The sequence below is a fragment of the Diceros bicornis genome, chromosome 18 (genome assembly GCF_020826845.1).
Source record: "Diceros bicornis minor isolate mBicDic1 chromosome 18, mDicBic1.mat.cur, whole genome shotgun sequence".
In the NCBI taxonomy this organism is placed as follows: domain Eukaryota; kingdom Metazoa; phylum Chordata; class Mammalia; order Perissodactyla; family Rhinocerotidae; genus Diceros; species Diceros bicornis.
Window position 1 is genome coordinate 9,933,410 of NC_080757.1, and position 24,117 is coordinate 9,957,526.

At 42.2% G+C, this 24,117-nt stretch overlaps 1 protein-coding gene across 4 annotated transcripts in view; it reads left to right on the forward strand.

Annotated features, from left to right (window-relative positions):
• The window catches only part of MYH10 (myosin heavy chain 10), a 139,591-nt gene that overhangs the window by 96,137 nt on the left and 19,337 nt on the right, over window positions 1–24,117 (forward strand). For all 4 annotated transcript variants that reach the window (XM_058559736.1, XM_058559734.1, XM_058559735.1 and 1 more), the window contains 13 exons: window positions 2,022–2,215; window positions 2,308–2,429; window positions 4,277–4,346; window positions 4,435–4,595; window positions 8,575–8,683; window positions 8,779–8,910; window positions 9,824–10,030; window positions 12,945–13,082; window positions 13,562–13,685; window positions 15,177–15,348; window positions 16,573–16,785; window positions 20,178–20,322; window positions 21,768–21,974. In XM_058559736.1, the coding sequence (XP_058415719.1) occupies window positions 2,022–2,215; window positions 2,308–2,429; window positions 4,277–4,346; window positions 4,435–4,595; window positions 8,575–8,683; window positions 8,779–8,910; window positions 9,824–10,030; window positions 12,945–13,082; window positions 13,562–13,685; window positions 15,177–15,348; window positions 16,573–16,785; window positions 20,178–20,322; window positions 21,768–21,974 (1,994 nt within the window). The remainder of the gene's footprint in view (window positions 1–2,021; window positions 2,216–2,307; window positions 2,430–4,276; window positions 4,347–4,434; window positions 4,596–8,574; window positions 8,684–8,778; window positions 8,911–9,823; window positions 10,031–12,944; window positions 13,083–13,561; window positions 13,686–15,176; window positions 15,349–16,572; window positions 16,786–20,177; window positions 20,323–21,767; window positions 21,975–24,117) is intronic.

Consider the following 24,117-nt stretch of genomic DNA (forward strand, 5'->3'; position numbering starts at 1 on the left):
ATGCCAGGCATCATGCTAGGTTCGAGGGATGCAGTGTTGAGTAAAAGCAGATGTAATAGGCACTTAGCGAGAATTTGTGAAAGGCAGAGGCATCTTTGTGACTTCTGGGTGGAGAGGAGAATATAGGTGTTTGGTGACTGGTGCTGGGTAGTCAGGTATAGCTAGCTAAAGTCATCAGTGAGATCACTCAGGATGAGAATATGGCTTGAGAAAAGCAGAAAGTCAAGTAATGTATGCCTGTACTTGTATCTTGCTTTATTCTAGAAAGGATTTCAGGTGAGTTGAGTTTGGACCCCTAGTCAGTGTCATGATGTACAGGAAAAGCAGAAGAGAAGTCATCAAGGAGAGTGGAAGCTAGAGAGGTAGATGGAGGTCCAGGAGAAGGTGGGATTCATAAAAGAAGCCAGGAGTGGAGGATTTTTAGAATGCTGCTGTGATGGTCAACAGGTAGATAGATGTACCAGGGTCAAGTAAAAGAAGCGCTGGACGGCATCTGCTGTTAGCGGTTGACCTGTCGTTGCCTAAGTAGTGTTGGGCAGGGGAGAAGGGTGGCCTAGACACCAGTTGGCTACACGATGGGAAATCAGTGGGAAAGGGTAGGGAGTGGCAAGTGTGTGAACTACTCTGGAAAGAAGCTTGGCTCTGAGAAGATAGAGAAGTGGGCAGACGCAGGGTTCAGGGAAGTTCACTGTTTCATGGTCCATGCGAGGGTGGGGTTTGGTGCTATTTTCTGCTGGAGCAAGTGAAGAGGGACAGGGTGAAGGCACAGGAAAGAATGCTGGTCTCTCAGGTGGATGGTCGATGGACTCCAGAGCTTAAGCAGAAGGAGTACCTTTGACCTAAACCCTCGAGTCTGGTGGCCTCGCTTAGGAGAAATCCTAGTAGAGTATGCATGCACAAGCCTGGAAAGTAATCCGATTTTATCCATCTTCTCCCAGCTTCCACTTAAGACCTGCATAACTTGAACAGTTACCTCACCTCCTGGGTCATGGTTTCCTCTTCCATAAAAACCTCACTGGAAATTGAGAATTGAATGAGATCTTGCTGATGAAGCACTTCACACAGTGCCAGGTCCCCAGGTGCTTTCTGTCCTGGGGGACAAATGAAAGAAATGGAGGTGGCTGTTAGGGTTGAAGAGGGCATTAATAGAGGGAGTTCAATTGATATTTTGTTTTTAAAGTATTTCAGTAATGTGTTTCATTCATTTAAGAGTTTTTTTAAATGAGAGCATATTATGTACCAAATGTTTTGCTGGTGGCTGGTGCACTGTGCTGCACTCCTGTTTATAATCCTGTTGTTAGAAGCATTAGGTCTATGTGGATAACGTAAAATGTCAGCTGCTTTAATAAGATCGTAATGTCTGAGAAGTTTAACCATCGTTAAACTGAGCTTAGGCCGGGATTCATTTCAGGAGACTCCTTCCTATTTTGTGTTCTTGCCCTTTAACAAGTGTTACTCATGCTTTGAGCAGAGAAGCTGAACTGATGTAATCTTCCTGCATTTGTTCCTGAAACTTGAATGACTTTTCTTACTGAAAATCTAATGACTAATAAGAGATGGCTCTGGTCCCTAACCCCTGAGCATATTCATTCAGTGGATTTGCTTTGTACAATCATGTATTTTTATGTATATTTTTATAAGCCATTTCCTGTTTTGAGACTTGTCACAGTATCAGTTTGTGTATCAATAATGCCAGCCAATGATCTTTCATTTACTGAATAATTGTATATGTGACAGGCAAAATGTTATCAGAGACAGTGAATTCCTGAAACTAGCGCAGCGGAAGGCATGTGCTGGTATGTGGTATGAAGCTGTCAAGCACTACGGTACCTGCCATAGAAGTGTGTGGCTGTTAGTTCCACGGCTTGTGCGGTGTCTAAATTCGCTGACTGCCCTACCTATACGGCATCTCTATCATTTGTCCCACAAAGCTTGTGCTGCTGCACTATCACTTTGTCTTCTCTTTCCTTGCTGAAGACTTAGATTTAGCTTATTTTCATTTTCTTTTTTATTTCCACCAGTGGACCGTATTGTGGGTCTGGATCAAGTCACTGGTATGACTGAGACAGCTTTTGGCTCTGCATATAAAACCAAGAAGGGCATGTTTCGTACCGTTGGACAGCTCTACAAAGAATCTCTCACCAAGCTGATGGCCACTCTCCGAAACACCAACCCTAACTTTGTTCGCTGCATCATTCCAAATCACGAGAAGCGGGTATGTGTTAAGCAAAACATACGCTGGTATTTAAAATTGACCTAGGTCAGGTTACAAAGATTAAACCATAAAACTATCATTTGCTTGATTAGGCTGGAAAACTGGATCCGCATCTCGTGCTAGATCAGCTCCGCTGTAATGGTGTCCTGGAAGGGATCAGAATCTGTCGCCAGGGGTTCCCCAACCGGATAGTCTTCCAGGAATTCAGACAGAGGTATGGCTAACTTTTACCTTTTTGCCATATGTGTCCAAGCTTATCTTAGTATGAATCAAAACAATGAGATAATGAGGAAAAATTTTTCTTTGTTGCCTGAATAGTTTCAGTTTTCTTTTCATATATAGGAAAGGGATAATCGTTATTACGTTTATTACTGCTCAGGAATGTCGAGTGCCTGCTTTATAAAGAGTCAGTGTGCTAGTAGCTGCTGCGGGTGCTTCAGAGACTCTTCCCTGTCTGCAGCGCCCTGAAGTCAATTGTGAGAGAAACATTGAAAGCTGAGAACTTACAATTCACTCATGAGACAGATCTATTTGGGATTTAAACATTATAATTTTCTAAACTGATTTTTTAAATATATGAGTAATATATGTTCCTTGTAGGAAAATTTGCAAATACAAGAAAAGTAAAAAGGAAATAAAATCATTCAGGAGTGACTTCTGAAAGCAATTTGGGATATTTCTTTCCATCTTTTTTCTATGAACATATCTGTGTATGTGTATGTATGTGCATATGTATTTACTTTTTCCACTGTGTGTGCATGTGTGTGTGAGCGTGTGAGCACTTACAATCCTTTTACTAAAATAGAGCAAGGAATAAGATAGATTAGAAAAGAAGAATTAAGTAAAAAACAAGAGAGAAGATCAATGTGCAATAGAAATAGATGAAAACATATGATGGGCAATAGTTATTTTTAAATTTTATTGTGTGATTTTCTTTAGTGGTTAATCTCATTTTCTTTTTTCCTTTTTTCTTTTGGAAGTCACATGTCCAAGTATGACAGCATTTGTTGTTCCATAAAATAAACAGGGCTGCAGGTCAAAGAGTGGCCCTTTCTCCCCTTGTTCCAGATGGAATCTAGTTGAAAAACTATCCCAATTCTTGTGGGTTTGAGAGGAAGCTGTTATTATGGCCCCATTGTATGATAAACAGCCTGATAGATTTTCACTTTTTTCTGATAGGAGAAAAAGGAACATAATTGGCATCCAGAATACAAAGTTGATTGATGTAGCCAGGATTCATCCTTTAATATACCCACTGTCTTTTTGCGAAAATTTATTTTATTGGGTATAACCTGCCTACAGTAAAGTGCACAGATCTTAAGTGTACAGCTCAGTGAACATGTGTACACGCAGACCAGTGCTATTTTGGGTATCACCCTGATACTTTCTAATGTTCTAGAGGCCTCACAGCATTGCTCTTACAGCCTTTTATGTTATCTAAATACATGTCTGCAAATTGACAGTGACTTAACACTCAAAGAGCCAGATTTTCCTTGCATCTTAAGGATGTGAACATTTTGTGGGAAATGAAGAAAAACAAAATGTTTTTAAAAACACCATGCTTTTGAGTCTTCTCTGCCACAACTTCTTAAACCTAGTCTTTGACTTGGAAGAATTAACCTCATTTTTATTTTGCTGCTTCTTTTAGGAAATAGAAACTAGATCTGCAGAAAACTTCAGATAATCACCTGGTCATTTCTTTACTCTTAATTTGACATGATTACCTATCATATTATTGCCTCTTAGAAAAAGCAAAACTTGGGGCCAGCCTGGTGGCGCAGCGGTTAAGTGCGTGCACTCCACTTTGGCGGCCCAAGGGTTCGCAGGTTTGGATCCCGGGCCCGCACCTCCGCACTGCTTGTCAAGCCATGCTGTGGCGGCGTCCCATATAAAGTAGAGGGAGATGGGCAGGGATGTTAGCCCAGGGCTGATCTTGCTCAGCAAAAAGAGGAGGATTGGCATGGATATTAGCTCAGGGCTAATCTTCCTCACAAAAAAAGAAAAAGAAAAACTCGTAGGTAAACATTTTTACAACACATTTTTTGGCTGCTTTTCTTACAGATATGAGATCCTAACTCCAAATGCTATTCCTAAAGGTTTTATGGATGGCAAACAGGCTTGTGAACGAATGGTAAGCTTTTCTTGATTTTTCTGGTTTGTAGACTATTTACATAATCTTTCCTGTAGCAAAAATAATAAACAGACTCTTTGTCTTTTAGATCCGGGCTTTAGAATTGGACCCAAACTTGTATAGAATTGGACAGAGCAAGATATTTTTCAGAGCTGGAGTTTTGGCACACTTAGAGGAAGAAAGAGATTTAAAAATTACCGATATCATTATCTTCTTCCAGGCTGTTTGCAGAGGTTACCTAGCCAGAAAGTAAGTGGGTAATCATGAATTAAATGCTTACTAAGTATATGCTTGTGCTAAGTGTTGTGTTTTGTGCTAGAAATACATGAGTGTGTGAGACGTAAGGTCCCTGTCCTATGGAAATTATGTTCTAGTGGGAGAGGTAGCCAAGTAAGCCGATAAACATTCTAAATAAGGACATGCTGCAATAAGGAAATAAACAAGGGGCCAAGACACAAAATGAAGGGGTTGGGATCCTGCTTCAGTGTGGGTACTTAGGGAACTGAGGCTGAAACCTCAAGGATAAGAAGCTGCTAGCCCTGTGGAAAGGGGAAGAGAAGCTTTCCAGTGAAGGAACTGTAGCAGCAGTTCTGGGCAGAGTATGGTGTCATTTGAGACAGTGAAGTAGTACAGTGTATCTGGAGCGTGGTGAGTGAGGGAGAGAGAGGTGGGAGAAGAGGCTTGAGAAGTGGGCACTTGCAGGTGTTAGAAGTACAGTAGAACAACATTGAGGGATGGTCTGTATTTTCAAGGTCACCTGCTGCCATGTGCAGAATGATTGGAGGTGGGGCAAGAGTGGAATTGGGTGGCCAGTTGGGAAGCTGTTGCAGTGGCTCAGTGGAAGATGGCAGGACCCACAGTGCTGATGGAGATGGAGAGAATGGATGCGGGATTTGAGATAGAATAAAAAGGACTTAGAACAGTTTTGGATCTAGAGATAATAACGGTGTTTTCTTTACTTCTTCCTATAGAAGACGTAGGCTTTGGAAGTGAGAGAAGTTGAGAGAGGTGACTAGTTGCCATCCAGACAGTTTTGACAAACAGTATGAACACCTGCCCTGGAGGTTAACTCTCTGCAATAATGTCCTCTAGGCATGGGTTGGAGAGCAGCTCTGGTTGATGGGCAGTCTGCTTGCCCAGACATCGGTCAAGAAGGTTTCAAACTGAATGAGGTGGAAGCAATATTTGTGTCTTTGCCCATAAAATGGAATACTGAGTAAAAACGGTAGCATGGAAAGTTGAAGAATGGATAATGCCCTTAGTGATTCACACTAGGAAACATTTGGCAAGGAGGAGCAAAAGACTTGGGTTTTTATATATTATTGCTTAAAGCTTGTTTAAATAATAAAATGAACCTGGTACAGCAAGCATGGCCGTCACCATATCCATTGGACCACAGAATGCCTGAGGGAGCATAAAAAGTGAGCACAGCCGCGTGCCTTCCTAACTTCCCAGAGTTAGTCAAAAGTTTGCAACTGCCAGAAACGTACAGCTGTCAAAAGTGCATGAAATGAAGTATATAAATGTGTGCAGCTTTTTTATTGAAGTCTAAACCCTGCATATTTTTCATCAAGACCGATAGCCAAAAACAAAGATATCACATTATCTCATCTTAAGGATTTTAACACATCTATATAATCTGCTCTATAACCCAGCTTGTCTATGTCATTTGGGGCCCTTTCACCTAAATATTTTAGTCACACTATGTATATGGTGGGATGGGACTTAAAAGTAGGATGCATCAGTAAAAGAAGACATCCTATTCAAAAGAACCAGCTTATAACACGGAGAAAGGCAGAGCAGTGCTTACAGTAGTCAAAAAGATAGAGATCTATATGGAAATCCATGAACTTGTGGTTGAAGCGCCCTGAAAGACATTGGGATGAGCATAAAAAGAGGTAAGAAACAGAAGTGACTTCGAACACTTCTGCTTCCTAGATACTTGAAGACAGGGCGATGTGCTTCAGATGCAGGTCACTAAACCGCTCGGTAAAGGCAGCTGGGACGTGCCTGATGCATAACAGGGACTCCATCAATATGAGTTGATTTATAATCAGTTGACTGTTGTGGGGAAGGAAAACCAGCTGCCTCATTCAACTAAACAAAGTCACTGGCATGTTCTTGACCCATCGTTCTGACAGCCTCATCTCCCAGCAGGCCAAGGATGCAACTAGGGCAATGGTTTTCAATAAGAAGATTGGGAGAATTTTTACAGGATTTTTTAAAGAGATTGTAATAGTTGGAAGGCAGATGCTGTATAGTTTCAAAAAGCAATTTGAAACTATTGTTTTTGTAGTAGAAACTATTAAAAGTAATGGTTGGCCAAACTTTTCTGGCTGGTAGGAATAAATCAGAAGGAAGTAGGCCTTGTAGGAAGCGAAAATAAAGCCAGTTACAAAGCAGTGGGCTCAAGGAAAATTGTAACCAGCAAGGAGGAATTAGTTGGCAATATGGAAGTTCTGGGATTCCTGCGAGGAAATGTGATAGTCAAAGAAGTGGAAAGGTGAAAAACAGTCATTTGTATTCTAAAACTGCAACTTTCAGGTCTTGTCTTTTTTTTTTTTTTTTTTTTTTTTTTGCTGAGGAAGATTCGCCCTGATCTAACATCTGTGGCCAATCTTCCTCTATTTTGTTTGTAAGCCACCACCACAGCATGGCCACTGACGAGTGGTGTAGGTCTGCGCCTAGGAACTGAACCTGGGCCGCTGAAGTGGAGCATGCTGAACTTAACCGCTAGGCCACTGGGTCCTGCCCTTCAGGTCTTTTCTTAAGACACTCCCACGTGAATCCTGATACCAGTCTTTGCTGGAGTGAATGAATAATTCTAAATTTCTTTACCATCTTTTCCATTTCCTTCAATTGCTTCTCTTTCCCAGGAGAATCCTATGGCTACTCCTGCAAACAATTATAAAAGATCAAGAGAAATAATCACAGAGCTAGAAGTGCCCAGTTGTTCATTCATTCATTCACTCAGCAAACATATTTTGAGGAGGCCTTGAGTATATTGTTCACTTGATTGTATGCTGGGACCACAAAAATAACTGCTCCTAAGGAGCTCAGAGTCTAGTTGGGAAGATTGCTGCATACGTAGATAATTAGAGTGGAGCATAAGTGCTATGACAGAGAGACGAAGGAGACTCCAAGGTCATTCCAGTGCTCTGAAACCCAGGAGATCAGAATGTTCCAGTTGTGGATGGTCCACAGAGAAGGCAAAATGGTTTTGGCTGAGGAAAAAACTTCTCACTGCAGAGTCTAGGGAGCCCTTTATCAATATCTAAAAGGCAGTTTCAGTAGTGATGGGGCCTACCAGTTTCAATAGTGATGGGGCCTACCAGATTGCTGGACATCAGGGAGTAAGGTAATGGGAACATTTGCTGTGGATCCTGGAAGTGTAGTAGTGAGTAGAAAAAGATAAATTGTATACTAGAAGGAATGGCAGGGCAGCAAACTTGGGGTTTTGGGGTTGTTTTCGGCAAGAGAGGGGGTAAGGGTTTCAGAAAGGGAGCTCTGTTCCTGAAGGAGAGTGCGAAATTGAAAATATTAGAGTAAAGATAATGAAGAAGTAGGCCTCGAACCATGTGGAGGGATTGAGAAGGCAGCATGGTGTAGAGGAAAAAGCCCAGACACGGTAATGAGGAGACCAGGGTTCACGAAGTATCTCCTTGTCCTAGAGGAGTGTCTCTTGACTTCTCTGAGCCTTCATCTGTAAATGAGGCATTGACACGACCATCTCCAGGTCTGTTCCAGCTTCAGAGCGCTGCACAGTATTAAGGCAAAGTGGAGAGAGGGAGGGAGGAGAAAAATTAGAAAGGGGGAGGAATGTTTCTTCTCTGACAGATCAAAAGAAAAAGAAGAGAGTAGCTAATAAAGGAGCAATAAAAAACACCAGCAAAGGGAAGATAAGGGACCTTCTTTCACACTGTCTTCATTGCCTCAGGAAAGCAGGGGGTTTATTAATGCCCGAGAGTGCACACATTTATACACACATGGGTAAATGGCAAGAGAATGTTTAGGGCAGCATCTCTGAAGAAAGTGCAGGGTATCCGTGACAGATGCTTGAGGTCAGCTGAGCAGGCCAAGGAGCTGGCATGGACTCCAGCGGGCAGTCCCACTTCTTTGATGGATGTACCCACCCCTATCTCAGCCAGATAAGAATGTCTGCCTTTAGAATGTCTTCTTATGACAACATGTTTTCTTTAAATAGTAAGTTTTTCTCACTGTTCTTCAGGGCCTTTGCCAAGAAGCAGCAACAACTAAGTGCCTTAAAGGTCTTGCAGCGGAACTGTGCCGCGTATCTGAAGTTACGGCACTGGCAGTGGTGGCGAGTCTTCACAAAGGTGGGCTTCCTGTACTTCTTCCTAAAGAGCGGTGTTGGATCAGTGAGAACCCACAGGAAGGAGATGTGATGATCAACTGTTCAATTTTGTCATAGGTGAAGCCACTCCTACAAGTTACTCGCCAAGAGGAAGAACTTCAGGCCAAAGATGAAGAGCTGTTGAAGGTGAAGGAGAAGCAGACAAAGGTGGAAGGAGAGCTTGAGGAGATGGAGAGGAAGCACCAACAGGTATGTGCGTTGGCGTCATGAAGTCTCACGTTGTCCTGAATTAATATGAGCGCTCCCGTTGACAGGAGCTCACACATTCAATTATGAATAAATAAATGTACTTACCACATCATCTTATTTTATGTGTATTTTTCACTCATTTCCAAAGCACAGACTTTGAGAATAGAGGTAACAGATACATCATACCGTGCATTTGGGTTTATATAAACTAAAGTCAACCTTCCCTCTTGCGTTTTTGCCTTTGTCATTCTTTGGACATGCAGATGATCATTTTTGCTATCAGACGTGTGTTTAACACCTGTTTTCGCTGAAACTCCCAATATTCTCACCTTCCTGTGACTGCTCATGAGAAAATAGAGAAGAGGAAAAGGATGAGCTAGTACAAGGCCACCACCTGCCTCTTCTCCAGCAGCAGTGGTCTCGAATCAGTGTCCCTTTCTCAGGCAGTTATGCTTCATAGACAAAGCAGAGGCTCAGGAAATATTTGTATAGGACAAAAATAGAATGGTAGTGTTTAAGGCCAAAAATATTAACGGTAAAGGCTGAGAATATCACTTGATACCAGACAGCTTTAGTGTCATCGTGAACTTTATAACATTTGAATAATACTTTCTTCTCCTACTTTTCTGTCCTTTTGTAAATTACCTTAGTAGAAGAACAGGAGTTCTTAAAATAGCGTGATTTAATATGTATTATTCAGGATAACCTGAGACAACAGAAATGACCAAAATGTTTTCATCTAGTTTATTTTGCTCTAGCTAAAGACATATTTGAAAGTTTTGCCAGTGATGTTATATGTTTTCAACTCTCAGTTTCTTTGGTGATGTGCAGTGATCGTTGAAATCATGGTGACTGTATCTTGTGGATACACTGGGGGCAAATCGGAGTACCAGACACTTTATTGTGATTGCAGCTTTTAGAAGAGAAGAATATCCTTGCAGAGCAATTACAGGCAGAGACTGAGCTTTTTGCTGAAGCAGAAGAGATGAGAGCAAGACTCGCTGCTAAAAAGCAGGAATTAGAAGAGATTCTCCACGACTTGGAGTCTAGAGTTGAAGAAGAAGAAGAAAGAAACCAGATCCTCCAAAATGAAAAGAAAAAAATGCAAGCACATATTCAGGTATCCATGATAGTTTTTATTTAGAATTATCTTTTGGGTTTTCCAAGTAGATCTGTTGAAGAAATAGAAGCTGTGGGTTTGGATTCTTGTGTTCATTGAGGAGCAAAGGGAATCTAAGTTATAAGTACCTACCCTTAAAAGACGACCATCATTTGAAGCACACATGTAATAGATTTTCTTTGAACATGTATTTGTTATTTTGAATAGGAAGCTTTTTTGTTCTGATGTGGCATCTTACAGTATGCAAAGTGATTCACAGTAGAAACACCCCAGGATCTGTGGCACTCTGTAGAGGACCTAATTTGTTCTTTGTGTTGTCATTAATAATTCTACTGCTCACTCCATTCCTTAGATAGGCATCTACTAGGTGGTTTAGTTCATAAGAAATGCTCAGCACTGGTGCAGGAGGTGGCCAGGAATCAGAATGAAACACTTAGCCCTTCCTGGTAGTTACTTTCCTATTGAGTGAGACACAAGCTCTACTCATATGAATGAAGCACAACTACATATGTGCTTGAATACACAGACAAATGAAACTGACTGTAGGTATTCTGTCTGTGACCTAGGACACCTCTTTTTCTGCTTGTCTCCCAGCCCCAGCCTATCTAATATGCTCTTGAGTGTCAGGGCTTATATATCTGCCACCATTGCTTTATGGGTCCACTACCAAACTTTCTTTTTTCCATGTCTCTCCCTTAATTTTTTCTCACCCCATAACTTATCTTTGCAAAGCACAGACGATTCAGATGTTTATCAAAACCACAAAAGATATCATCTTATTTCCCTGGAAAATACCCCATACAGTAAATCATCCGGACACTTTCCATTCTACAACACAAACAGCTTTCCAATATCTTGTAAATAGGTTAGCAGAATAGGCTTGCAAATAGGTTTACAAAAGTGCACTTTAATCCAGCAGTTCTAGTTCTAGGACTTTATTCTAACATAAATCAGTGGAAGCCCTCTAATTATCCCACAATAGGGGATTGTTAAACCATAGTAATACTATACAGTTACTTAAAAAAAGCTGCGTATTTTCCTGAGTATTCATAATATATTATTAAGACAGTTGCAAAGAAGTATATACAATAAGATCTAATTAAAAATATTTATGTAACTTACAAATTTAGCTCTGTGATGTTATATGGGAATATACAGAAGATCCAGAATAATATTCACCAACGACAGTGAGTTCTCCCTGCCGGTATTATCATCAGTTTTGATTGTGTTTTCTCTTTCTCAGCACCACTTGGCTTCCTGCTCCTGGGTCTCCCTCTGATCCATCCAGCATGGCCCACACTGTCAGGCTGCTCTGGTCACTATTCCTATTCTAGAACTCTCAGTGGCTCCCCATCGTGTGCATGATCTTTTCTTAAATCTTATGTGCACACTTCACTATATTATTTCACTCATGTAGGGGAAGGACACCCAAAGTCATCTCCAATCTCCCCAACCTGTTTTCTTTATACTCCAGATTTTAACAACTTCACATGAAATGCTTGCATTTCTCTACTCTACTAAGAAAACAAATATGTCCTTAAAGGGACAGAGTTTGTTGTTTGTTTTGTTTTGCTTTTTCAATACTTTTTATCTTCACATTCTTTACTAGATTCTTTTAAACTTCTGGTTTTTTGCACTGTTATCTTAATTTATCATCGCCTTTTGTGACATGTAAATTCATTCAAACACATTCTAAAAATATTTATGGTAATATTATTATTAAGTATTGATCTTTTTTTCTCTTGTGGAATATCAGAGAGTCTTTATTAACTGTGGCCCTTGGGAAAACCCATCCTTGTTGGTCTCTTTATCTTTTTTTTTTTTTTTTTGCCTTTGAGGCTTGGAGAGATTTCTTATCTGTACCCTTTTCAACCAAAACTACTAGAGCTGTTTTTGGTTTGGTTTTTTTTTCCAGGGTAATTTTCTGATTACAATATTAATAAATGAATATAGCATTTACAGTCTCTCCCACCTGTCAACCCCATTACCTCTGTTATTGTTTCTTGTCTATATTTCTAAACAGATACATATGGATTATTTATTAACTGAAATTATACTGAACATACGGTTATGTTCACTGCTTTTGTCACCTTAGGAATGTGCAGTACAGGGATGCAATTAACAAAATATAGACTGTGGGAAACTATAGGGCAAATGACCTGTTGGTTTTTTTTAAACAAATAAATGGTGAGAACGAGGGAGGAGAAAGAAATATAGGGGAACCTAGAGATTAAAGTCTGGGAGTCTTAAGAGGCTTATCAGTCCATCACCGTGTGTGAACCTTATTTAGATTCCAATTCAAACAAACCTACTTTTAAGTGGACTTATCCTTTAGCTACAGCCTGAAGGTTTTACACATGAAATATGATGTTTGGGATTTGCTTCAAAATAACCCAAGGGGATAAGGGAGAAGGTGGGGTAAATTTAGTATGTGTTTGATGTAGTTGTACTGTATTATTCATATTTCCTTGTATTATTAATTATTATTCCAAAATATGAATTTTAATTACTATACTAGTCCATTATAGTAGTATACCAACTTAATTACCAAGACTTTTTTGTAGCATGTTCATAGTTCCTCAATATTGTAAATTACACATTACTATACTTTTTTTAATATAAATCATATCTGTGACTATTTCCTGAAATTGCTGGTTTAAAAGAAATGCTTGTTTTCCAAGCTTACTGCACTTTGCTATGTTGGCTTCCAGAAGGATTAATCCAGTTTGTACTTTAACCTGAAGTGGATACAAATGTCTGTTTCACATAGCTGCATTTTGTATTTTTAAAAATATCCTTGCCACTTTGAAAATCAAAAATTGGTATTTCATTTTAACGTGCATTCCTTTGATTATTAACGTGTGGTGGAATTTTGTGGAGAAAGTGGGGAGATTGACTGTGTGTTCTTCACAAGGACCTTGAGGAGCAACTGGACGAGGAAGAAGGGGCTCGCCAGAAACTGCAGCTGGAAAAGGTGACAGCAGAGGCTAAAATCAAGAAGATGGAAGAGGAGATTCTGCTTCTCGAGGACCAAAACTCCAAATTTATCAAAGTAAGAGAATATTTCTATTAAAAAGTTGGTTTAGAATATGAACAATACTTATGTGGATGCACTCACCGAGAGTGGCTTCAAACAGGAAATGCTCAGGTTCGTTTACTTCATTTTCTTTCTAAGTCTCTGCCTATATAGATTTCTAAAGACAGAAACTGTTTCATTTTTTAACTCCATCAGATAGCCTTATAATCCTTTAGATATTTAACCTGCACATTTTGTACACGTGGATCACTCATTGATGCCTTGTTCCCGTCTGTGCAAGCATCGATTCCTTCAGCACTCGTGTGGGGCTCTCACGGCCGGGCAGCTGGGCCAGGCTCTGGGGTAGGCACCAGGATGAGTGAGCCTTCCTGCCTCTTTGGAGCACACAGTGTGTTGGGGGAGGCAGTGCCAATGTTATTTGTTTTCTAAGTAATGCCAAACCCCAGCTGTTATTTTGAATGCCTTTTCTGAAGCAGTCAATTTTTGCCATTCAGGAAAAGAAACTCATGGAAGATCGCATTGCTGAGTGTTCCTCTCAGCTGGCTGAAGAGGAAGAAAAGGCAAAAAACTTGGCCAAAATCAGGAATAAGCAAGAAGTGATGATCTCGGATTTAGAAGGTTGGTGTTTGGAGTTAGAGAAGTTTGGGACTAGGACATGTGAGTGTTTAGATTTAACTTAAATCAGAATGTGCAATAATAGAAAATGTACGTGGTGATTACTAATCAGCTTGGCTTCAATTATTAAAATGTCTGTTGTAAGTTATTATTTATTGCCTAGTCACCAAGTATTTATGATGGAATGGCACTAAATTATCTTTTAAACTTTTACTTTTTAAGTTAGGTCCTGTGGTAAAATACATTGCCCTTTGGTGGACATAGTTGGAATCTAAATTAAGTTTGAGTCAAACAGGCCATTGGACTTTGTGTGTGTTTAATCTGAAAACTACATTAAGATGCCTAGGTTTCACTTCACAAAGGGACTGCCCACTGACATAATGGCAGGGATAGGAGAAACTGCTGAGGGAAACAATGTCTCACACGATGGCGAAAGTAACGTTGGGAAATCCTAGGATTTTTGCAAAATGAATCACTGCTTTCTCCAAAAGAAATAAGAAAGGAGGGTGGAAGTTGGAAAGAGCATATAAAACCTTTCCTTTGTCTAGCCGCTAGAGACTGGTGTTGACACCGAGGAAGGAAGAGCACGGCTCATAGCACCCTGGTCTCGTAAAGGTGTGTACAGTACCGCGGGGCCTGACCACTCTTTCCTGATGCATTGCTTTTGTAATGGGGAGAGAATGAGTGGTTTTTAAAAAAATCTTTAGGGTTTTGTTGTCCTTGTTGTTGTTTTTAGTATAAACAAAAAAGAGGATGCCAGTATGGAGCTATTTCATAAAACATTTGTACCAGTCTATACTCCTTCTGCCCAGGAGGTCACAGAAAGCAGGTGTTGATGTGGCTGTTCTCTTCTCCCCTGTTTGATCAGCCTGTGATACTCGGTCTCATCTTCTCAGCGTATTGGTTCCGGCTGGAGAACACAGAGGCACACAGGTCACGTTGTTGTGAGGAAAGCATTTGAATGGAAAGGATCATGGCGTTAATCACGGAATCACTGCAGAATTTTAGAGGGAAGCGGGGAGAAGATGCATAACCTCTGCCCACACTCTGTCTTCTCTCCCTCAGTGTTTGGGAACTGCAGTCTTGGTTCAAACCAGGGATTCCCAGTGAAGGGGGTATAGGGGGGCGGGCAGTTAGAAACACAGCCCCAGCCTCTGCTGAAACCCTCTCCAAACCTGGGCACAGCAATGGGTGTGACGTGAGAGAGTTCCAGGTCACTTCAAATCTAATAGTGTGGGCTCACTTCCCATGAAAGGACATCTTTAGAATCTACCCAATTTCTTTCTTAAAATTCTATCCTGCCACTCATTTATCTCGCCTTCAGTTTGATCTTAATGGGTTTCAAATGACTGAGGTATTGGCACAACGTTATCAAGGCAGTGACATGCTTTTGAATAAAATGGCTTATTTTCAACTTTAATCAATTTATATTTTGAATTTATTCATATGGTGTCGTTCAGTGTGTTGAAGAGCTTCTTGTATCTTGCCTTAAAGAACGCTTAAAGAAGGAAGAGAAGACTCGTCAGGAACTGGAAAAGGCCAAAAGAAAACTTGATGGTGAAACAACTGACCTGCAGGACCAGATCGCTGAGCTCCAGGCACAGATCGACGAGCTCAAGATCCAGTTGGCCAAGAAGGAGGAGGAGCTGCAGGGCGCTCTGGCCAGGTCTGCCTCAGCGCAGAGGCCTTTGGACTGAAGTTACTGTGGGGCTTCTTTTCAACAGAATGTCTCACGTCTAGGAGCAGACAAAAACCCCAGGAGAGGGACACACAGGTTCCTTGTTGTTGGGGGTGACATAAGAACCTGAAACACCCAGGAGTACATAATTTATGTTAGGACAGCAAGAAAATCTCATAAAACGTTCTCAGTATTTAAAAATCATTAGTCATATCATGAAATCCTTAGAAATTCACACCAGAACAAATTATTTTACCGTATCAAATGTTTTGGTTTCTGTACATTACAGATTAATTTCAGTATTTTTTAGAAGTTTAGAGGAAATCACTTTTCAAAAATGATATCCCTCCTCTCCCAACTGATATCATGATTTTCTATTCAGTTCTAAACCATTCAGTTTTAGAATGGAAATCACATATAATAAATATATTTATATCTATTTCATTTCTTTATAAAGAATAACTATTTGACTACATGATCTTAGGACTTAAAGCTTAATTTATAATTTATTACAACCAAGAAAATCTTACAACAGAAGTGTCTCTCTGTCCTCTATCACTGTTAGTCTTACTTTGGCCAGATGTTCTGCTTTTTCACTTGTAGAGGAGAGCTAGAATCTAGAATTAAAGTTCTCCACCACTCGCTATCATGTCTGTCAGCTTCCCTTCCCTCACCTCAAACATCTCAACTGCCAACGTTAAACCACACACGTAAGCTAAAGATGCATTATAGGAAAGATTATAGAAGGTGTGAAGACAGAAGGTGTGAAGGTGGCAGATCTCTTTCTTCTACTGTGTTCCAAGAACTTCTTTGAATTTGCTGATTCACTGTAAGCAGATACCAATTTGATAGACTAGACTGCTACCTTGAGCAGTATTCTAATTATAACATTTTACTGGAGAGGGAATTTTTTAATATTGTAATCATTAAAGTGAGATTGTCCTACCTTTTAATGGAGAACTTTAGCTCTCTGGAATGGGCTGGATTCTGATTTTAGCTCTGCCACTGCTAGCTTTGGGGCCCTCATGTCATTTACCTGCGTACCTCCCTGCCTGCCCAGCAGGCCCTGGGCAGCTGCTCTGGCTATGTGCCACAGGCAGAGGGATGTGTAACTGGGGTCTCGCTGTGGAGAGGTCCTTGGGCTGGTTTGCCTGGAAACCGTCCGTCCAAGTGCCGGCTCTCAGTGCTTCTTGCACCTGGGTGTTTTCACAGGGGTGATGACGAAACACTCCATAAGAATAATGCACTTAAAGTTGTGCGAGAGCTACAAGCCCAAATCGCTGAACTTCAGGAAGACTTTGAATCTGAGAAAGCTTCACGGAACAAGGCAGAAAAGCAGAAAAGGGACTTGAGTGAGGAACTGGAAGCTCTGAAAACAGAGCTGGAGGACACTCTGGACACCACCGCAGCTCAGCAGGAACTCCGGTGAGTGAGAGGAGGCAGCGCGTCTGCAGAGCTCTCCCACGGGTTCTGGCGGGAATGCCATGGATGTGCTTACGCTCTTTGGGAGACAGTGTGTTTTTCTTTATGTTGTCATTCTAAATATCCTCTCTCCCTCCTGGAATTAATGACAGGTGGAACGATAACAAAATAGCAGTGGTTAGAAACAAACCAGCCTACAGGTAGAGAGCACACAGGCCAGTGGATGGACCAGTAGACTGAGGTGCAGAGTGAGATGTTATCTTTTAGAAAAGCCACAGTCAGTGATAGATACCTAAGGGAAAGACAGGACAGATACACACAGAGAGGGTTAGAAAGAGATTTATACTAAGAGACTAAGTAAGAGATAGAGAGGACCAGAGGGATAGTTGGGACAGACACAGAAATAGGAGGAGATACATGGATGGTCAGGCATCTGCTGGCAGCAGCAGTTGGTATGAACAGTGGTAGGCAGACATGAGAAGGGAGGTACACATTCACAAAGATGAAGAGAAAGGTGACTACAGGTACCCAGACAAAGGTGTGCATCGGGCAGAGGCGTATACTGCCGTTGATGAGCCAGCGGCCAAGTATAGGCAAGAAGAAAGTGACAAGCACAGGTGAGCACAGCTGGAGAAGATTCACATGTGGAAACCTTAGCATGTCAGCCCACAGAAAGTCACAGGAGAGCTATAGCAACGAGCTGGTGAGCAGACTGGGCAGAGGGGCTGACCTGTGGCTCCTACTGCCATGTGGATAGAATTCTCATGTCAGCCACTGAGTTGTGATCTCCCAGTTACTGTCTTTGCCTCTTCCTGACTATCTGCTCCCTCCTCAAGACTCAAGCTGCCAGGTATGTGAGGTCCACTCCAGGAATCCCCATGCTGCCTTGGCTGCTGGCAGATTTGACTGGCTGCATGCACATGTATGCACGTGCACACACACACCTGCCAGCTGTCCTGGGGTGTGGGTGATGGGAAGAGTAGCCCATCACTGTGGGAAAGTGGCTAAGGTCAGGCCTGGAATAAAACCAGAAGGACAGAAGGAATCATTTATGAAGATAAGTGTGGTCGGAGAGGTAGGAAAGGACGTGGAGCAACCAGGAAGGAAATGTGTTGTGTTGAAAGCCAGTGGTGCTCTTGCCTGGGGGACAATGGTGTGCTCACCCGGGTGACTGGACCTGGAGAGAATGAACGGCACCGACTGTGCAGAGAAGGCCGCTCCGAGCAGTGAGACTGAGCTCAGACTGTGGGTGTCAGGGGAGTGCTCAGTGGTGAAGAAATGGAGGTAATGAGCCTAATGATGAGTCCAGGACTTGCCCATGAGTATGTCAGACCACAGCAGCAGTAGGGCGGTGTGTCCCCAGAGCGCCCATCCGAGCCAGGCGGGGTTAGGGACTTCCTACCCCACTGCAGCAGAGTAACTCTGCTTTTAGCAGTTTTAAGTCCTGGCCTTCTCTTTAAAATATCTGCTTTTTAAAAATCTGGAAACCATTAAACTAGACTTGGTTGAAATACCCATTCTCAGCTGGTCTTTTGACCGCATTAGGAAAAAAAGGCTCTGATCATTTCTTCCATTCCACTCTTGCAAAAAACCAAACAAAGACCGTACAAATGATATGTGCGTATTTATAAAACCATGGCTATGCTCAAATATAGGCCTTATTGATTCTCTTTTGTGAAGAATTTCGATTGCCTGCAGCTCGAATGTGTTAGCATTCGTGTGTACTACACTCCTGCTGAGGACTCAAGCCACCCCTGCCTCTCCACTGGTTCTTCCCTGAGTTGTGTATCACATGATTAGTATAAAAGTAACAGTCCTCAGCAAACCAAATACTCTCCAGCAGACTCAGCACTTGAACTCTCTTCAGGACCTAGGATGAAAGACTAAAGGAAATTGGGTTGTTTAGCCTAGAGGAGGAAAGGTGAAGGGCTCCTTTGACTATTGGTTTCAAGTAGAGATTTGGAACAAAACTATTCACCCAAAAGACAGTGCACTGAGAGCAGGAGAAATGTTGTTGTTGCCTGATCCATCAGAGGACTGGGCCTCGGGGGACCTGAGATGATCTTGATGGAGTTCCTCAGTCTTGTTGGGCTGACGCTTGGATCCAGCATCCTCCACCGCCTCCACCATCTAGTCCTTCCTCTGCAGGGAAGACTGCAGAGCACAGGGCCAGACCAGTGCGTGTCTTTCACATCTAGGGAACTTGTGGCTGGGCTAGGCTGGGCCACAAAGAATCGTTAGTGATTCCTTTTATCTGGCTACCTGCAACCACAGAGCGAGCAGCTGCTTGGGCCCTTCTTCTCCTGGCACAGCTGGTCTCAGCCCTCTAGAACTCACCACTCCACTGGTAAAGAGAGGAAAGTGTGCCCACAAAGGAATCAGCATATAAGTCACTGTTCTAACTGCTTACGTGTTTTAAAGTACCAGAGCAGGTTTGCCAGAGTGGTGCTTTGGGGTTAGTGTAAAGTTACAGCTATTTAAACTCTTGATGTTACTACTGCTCTTAGCAGGAGTGGTATTTACCTTACTGGTTTCAGTCTATCAAACTATACGCTTAAAGATGGTGCTAAGATGGACAAATTTAGAGTGACTTGTCGTTGGGGTGAAGTCTCTTCTAGTTAGTAAAATAACTGGTTTTTCAAGTTACCCTATATATGTCATAGCAAATTATAAAAATATTAGAAAGTCATGTACAGATACTCAATACTAATGTGATCTTCGTACCCTAAATGCAGGTTACCTAAAACCTCAGTTTACCTCAGGACATTCAGAGTCTATGGCCTTGTACCTGCTGTGTTCTCATATCAAACTCTAGAGACTCTTTCTGAACCAGGAGTGTGACCCTTCAGCCTGCCTTCTAATTTTCCTGCCCCTCCTCCAGCCTTAAATCTTTTCCTGATAGAGTTTGGGGAGGATGTTAGTTAACTTCAGCTATTTCACATGAATGATGAGAAAGGGTCCTGCTTTTGGCAAGGTGCAGTGTCCTGATTGATTGGGCCTTTACCACCCCTTGGCTGTTGAAAGCCTCTTCAGGATTTACCCTTTTCCAGTTTTACTGAAATGTCTACTGGTGCTGTAGTCGGCAGTTTGGCATCTTGTGTTAACCAGTTCCTAACCTACAGTCTCCAGACTGCCCGGAAGAGTTTGAAGACCCTTAGGGATGTTACCCTGTGTCTCGATTGTAAGTCGATGTGGAGTGGGAGGTTATGCTGGTTCTGGAAGGGTTCCCCATATCACAAAAATGGATGCACCAGCCTATTGGAAAGTAGCACGTCAAATAATTATCAAAGGAATTGATGTAATATTTAAAACAAAAGCAGCACTTAAAAACTGTGTTTTTAATTTAATCAGTTGACTAATTCTGAGCTTCCTTCTCTAAAAATATGTTTTTCTAGTACAAAACGTGAACAAGAAGTGGCAGAGCTGAAGAAGGCTCTTGAGGAAGAAACTAAGAACCATGAAGCTCAAATCCAGGACATGAGACAAAGACATGCAACAGCCCTGGAGGAGCTCTCAGAGCAACTGGAGCAGGCCAAGAGGGTAAGGGATGCCCTGCCGTGTGTCCATGTCTTGGAGAAAATCAGCCATCAGACAGATTTCTTCCTACTTGACCCTTCCATCCAGTCAGTCCTGATTAATTCCCAGCCTTTGTACGACACGGGTGGACTGATGGGGAGCCATAACTCATAGGTGGCTGCTTTCTAAAAGCACACTTCTTGCCCAGAAGAGCCATATGCCCTTGATGGTTGTTTTTTTTTTAAAGAACTGCGTGGATCCAGCTACTGTCTCAAATCACATATTCCTCCCAATGTCTCCTTTCACTAACATCATCTTTCTCCTGTGACTTAGCTCAAAAACTTGAACAGTTTGAAGTCATTCTCTCACTCATCTGCTCCAGTAAGTCACCAGGTCCTGCTGATGGTCCCTTTCAAGTGTTCCTTATACTCATCTCCGCCTTCTCGTCCCTCCCTGCCTCTGATCTATCTCAAGCCACCATGCACATTGTTGCCATTTGTTTCATTGTTCCCTCTTCTGTATCTCATATAGAGGCTTTCCATCCTGAGCAAACTCAATTTCATATTCCCTTAACTCAAGCCATCCTCCTGGGTGGACAAGTCTCTTCTTCATTATTTCCCCTAGTCATCTCTTCCTTCATGCTTTTGCTCTTGCTCTGATTTCCCCATCTTTCTCCTCTCTGCCTGTCCACATGCCACATTTTAATTTATACAACGACAATATTAACATACATTGAACATTTACATGTATGTGTCGGTCACTGTGCTAAGTACTCTACGGGCATTGCCTTCTTTAACCTTATTACAGTCCTCTGGGTTAGTCTCTGTCATTCTCATTCCAAGGATGAGGAACCTGAGGCCCAGCAGCATTAGGGAATTAAGCCAGGGTCACATAGCTAGTAAGTGCAAAGGCAGATGGAAGCCGGGCAGTCTGGCCCCAGAGCCTCATGTAACCCAACTGCACTGCCTGGAAAGCCCATCCTGAGTCCCGTGTCAGCCCTAGGCGGTGCCTGCAGAGACCTGTCCTGCTGTGCTCACCCTTGCGCTAATGTACAGTGCTGACTCATGGTACATACTGCCTCTCTGTTATCCAGATATGTCCCTGTGTTCATCTTATCCCAGCAACAAGATTTTCAGCTCCTTGTTAAAAAACAACAACAACGTTTTTTTAAACAAAACGTGTTTTTTACAAAGGAGGACGTGAATGCAGGAATACGCTTTGGATGGGGTGCACTCGGTTTCTCGCCTCCACCCTGCACTGACAAGGATAAAGCACACGGAGCAGTGAGCCCCTAGATATCTGTATCTGCTGCCCTCAGCAGTGTGTACAGGTGTGCTCCTTCTGTAGAGATCTTCCCACTCAGAGGACAGCAGAGTGTGTCAGGCATAGTTCTGCAGATACAAAAAGCACTGTCTTTTATGGAGTATTATAAAACTACTAGTAAATTCTTATTCCCTTCCCTCTCCTAGTTCAAAGCCAATCTGGAGAAGAACAAGCAGGGCCTGGAGACAGACAACAAGGAGCTGGCGTGTGAGGTGAAGGTGCTGCAGCAGGTCAAGGCCGAGTCTGAGCACAAGAGGAAGAAACTCGACGCCCAGGTCCAGGAGCTGCACGCCAAGGTCTCGGAAGGAGACAGACTCAGGGTGGAACTGGCCGAGAAAGCCAGTAAGTTACAGGTAAGCCTGGAAACCTCCACTCTGGACAGATCCCACAGTGGCACGTCCATAGTTTACCCGTGTTATCCTTCTGTGGCCATAAGAGACCCATGGCTAATGTGCTATTAGTTACCTGACAATTATCACAAGTAAATATGTCCGATCTTAGTGTCTATTACTTTAATTAAGTCAAATAGTATTTAAGAATAAGACAACATGAATTGGCTTTAAACCTAATAAATTCCACAATGAATTGTGGGTATAGTTCTTTGAATGATTGTAAGCACAACTTCAACTTGTCCATCACTCTAGTCAATAAGAAAACAGGAACAATGAGTAAAAAAAATTATACCTAGAAGTGAAGATTTGTGAAAACTGGATTTTTTATACATTGCTGGTTGAAGTATAAATTAATACAACCTTTTCTAGAGGACAGTTTGATGTCACAAGCCTCAAAAATATGAATACCTTTGGACCCAATAAATTCATGTCTAGTAATTTATTCTAGGGAAATAATTAAGGATGTGCATCTCAGCTTTAAGAATGTTCATTGCACACGTGTATATAAAAGAATATAATTAGAAATAATTTTAACATCCAAGAATAGACTTCTATGCAACCAGTAAAAACAATATAGTAGATGAGTATTGGTGAGAAAAGATGTACATTATGTATTGCTACACTGAAAAAAATTACAGAACTATGTTATGTCGGAGACCTAGGACCACCCCATGGTTCGGTGATTCCCTAGGAGGACCCAGGTCTCAGCATGCAGTCCTGCTCACGGCCCTGAGTTCTCGCAGTGAGAGGATACAGGGAAAGTCGGTGAAGGGAAAGGGCGCCTGCGGGAGGCCCTGAGGAAACACACAAGCATCCGGCAGTCCTCTCCCGGGACAGCCACACAGGATGCGCTTGATCCCCTCACAGGGAGCAGTGACGGCGGTGGGAAGTGTTGTCAGCCAGGGAAGCTCATAGAGACTCAGCGCCCAGGCCTGGTCCCATAGGCACCCTCTGCCCAGCGTGTACCCCAACTGCAGACTCTCAGAAGGAAAGCAGGTGTTCAGCAGAAACCAGTGTTTACACAAACAATTTCGGCACAGTGAGCCATCTTGTTATTTAGGGAATGGTAGGAGCCCTCCTGAGATCTAAGTTCCCAGACACCAGCCAAGGGCCAACATCCTTTCTAAGGAGAGCAGTCTCAGGCCTCCTCTCTTAACTCTTTTATGCACATGTATGTACTGAAATAATGTGTGTGCACGCACACCCGTGCTCTCACAAATCCAGAAAGATACTCCTAAAGGAGAAGATATTAGGAACAGCATTATTAACTGTATGTAGGGTGGGGAGGCGAGGTGAGTGACATTCACGAGGTGCCTGTGCTGTACACATACAGCATTACATTAGGCTCCTTGTGTATGTTCTACCATTTAATCCTCGCATCGCCCCCTGGGTGAGTCTGGTAGATGAGGAATGGGAGGTTCAAAGAAGCTAATAAGTATCTTGCCTCCCTCTGGCAACTTACCTGGCAGTTTACTGAGCTCGAGTTAAGGCAGGAGGTCCCTGTGGAGTCCAGAGCCCTGCTCCACCACACTGCTGCCAAGACTGATGTGGGGTGGGCTCTCTGAAGTATGTTGCTGAAATGAGTAACAGTGACAATGTCATTAGCTTTGAGTTACATGTGTAGAAATGTCCTCTTCATGCCTTCCCTTTGCTAATATGACTAGAGGACAGATCAGAATGAAGGGATTCTATCCCTCAGAATCCCTCCACTTCTTTCTAATACCCACTGTCCTCACAAAAAATTGTAAAAGGTTTTATACTGTGGGGATTTGGAGGAGGGAAGATATTTTAGAGCTATCAATAAATGAGGAAAAAGAAAAAAGTATTTTTAGCCCATTATTCATAAAATCTGACCATAAGAAATAGTTAAATATTCATGATGAATACATAATAACAGATTTTTTAAAGCTAGAACTGTAAATACTGGAAGTTAAACTTCTTTGAATCTCTGTGATAAAGTTTTCAAGTTCTATAAGAATATGAATTATAGTTGCCCCCTCAAAGCATATGGTTAATGCATCTTAGTGTGAAAAAGGATCAAAACAAAACAACTGCTGATCCGAGAGCCTCTTCACATAGGCTAGCAGTCACTCTTCCAGAGGAT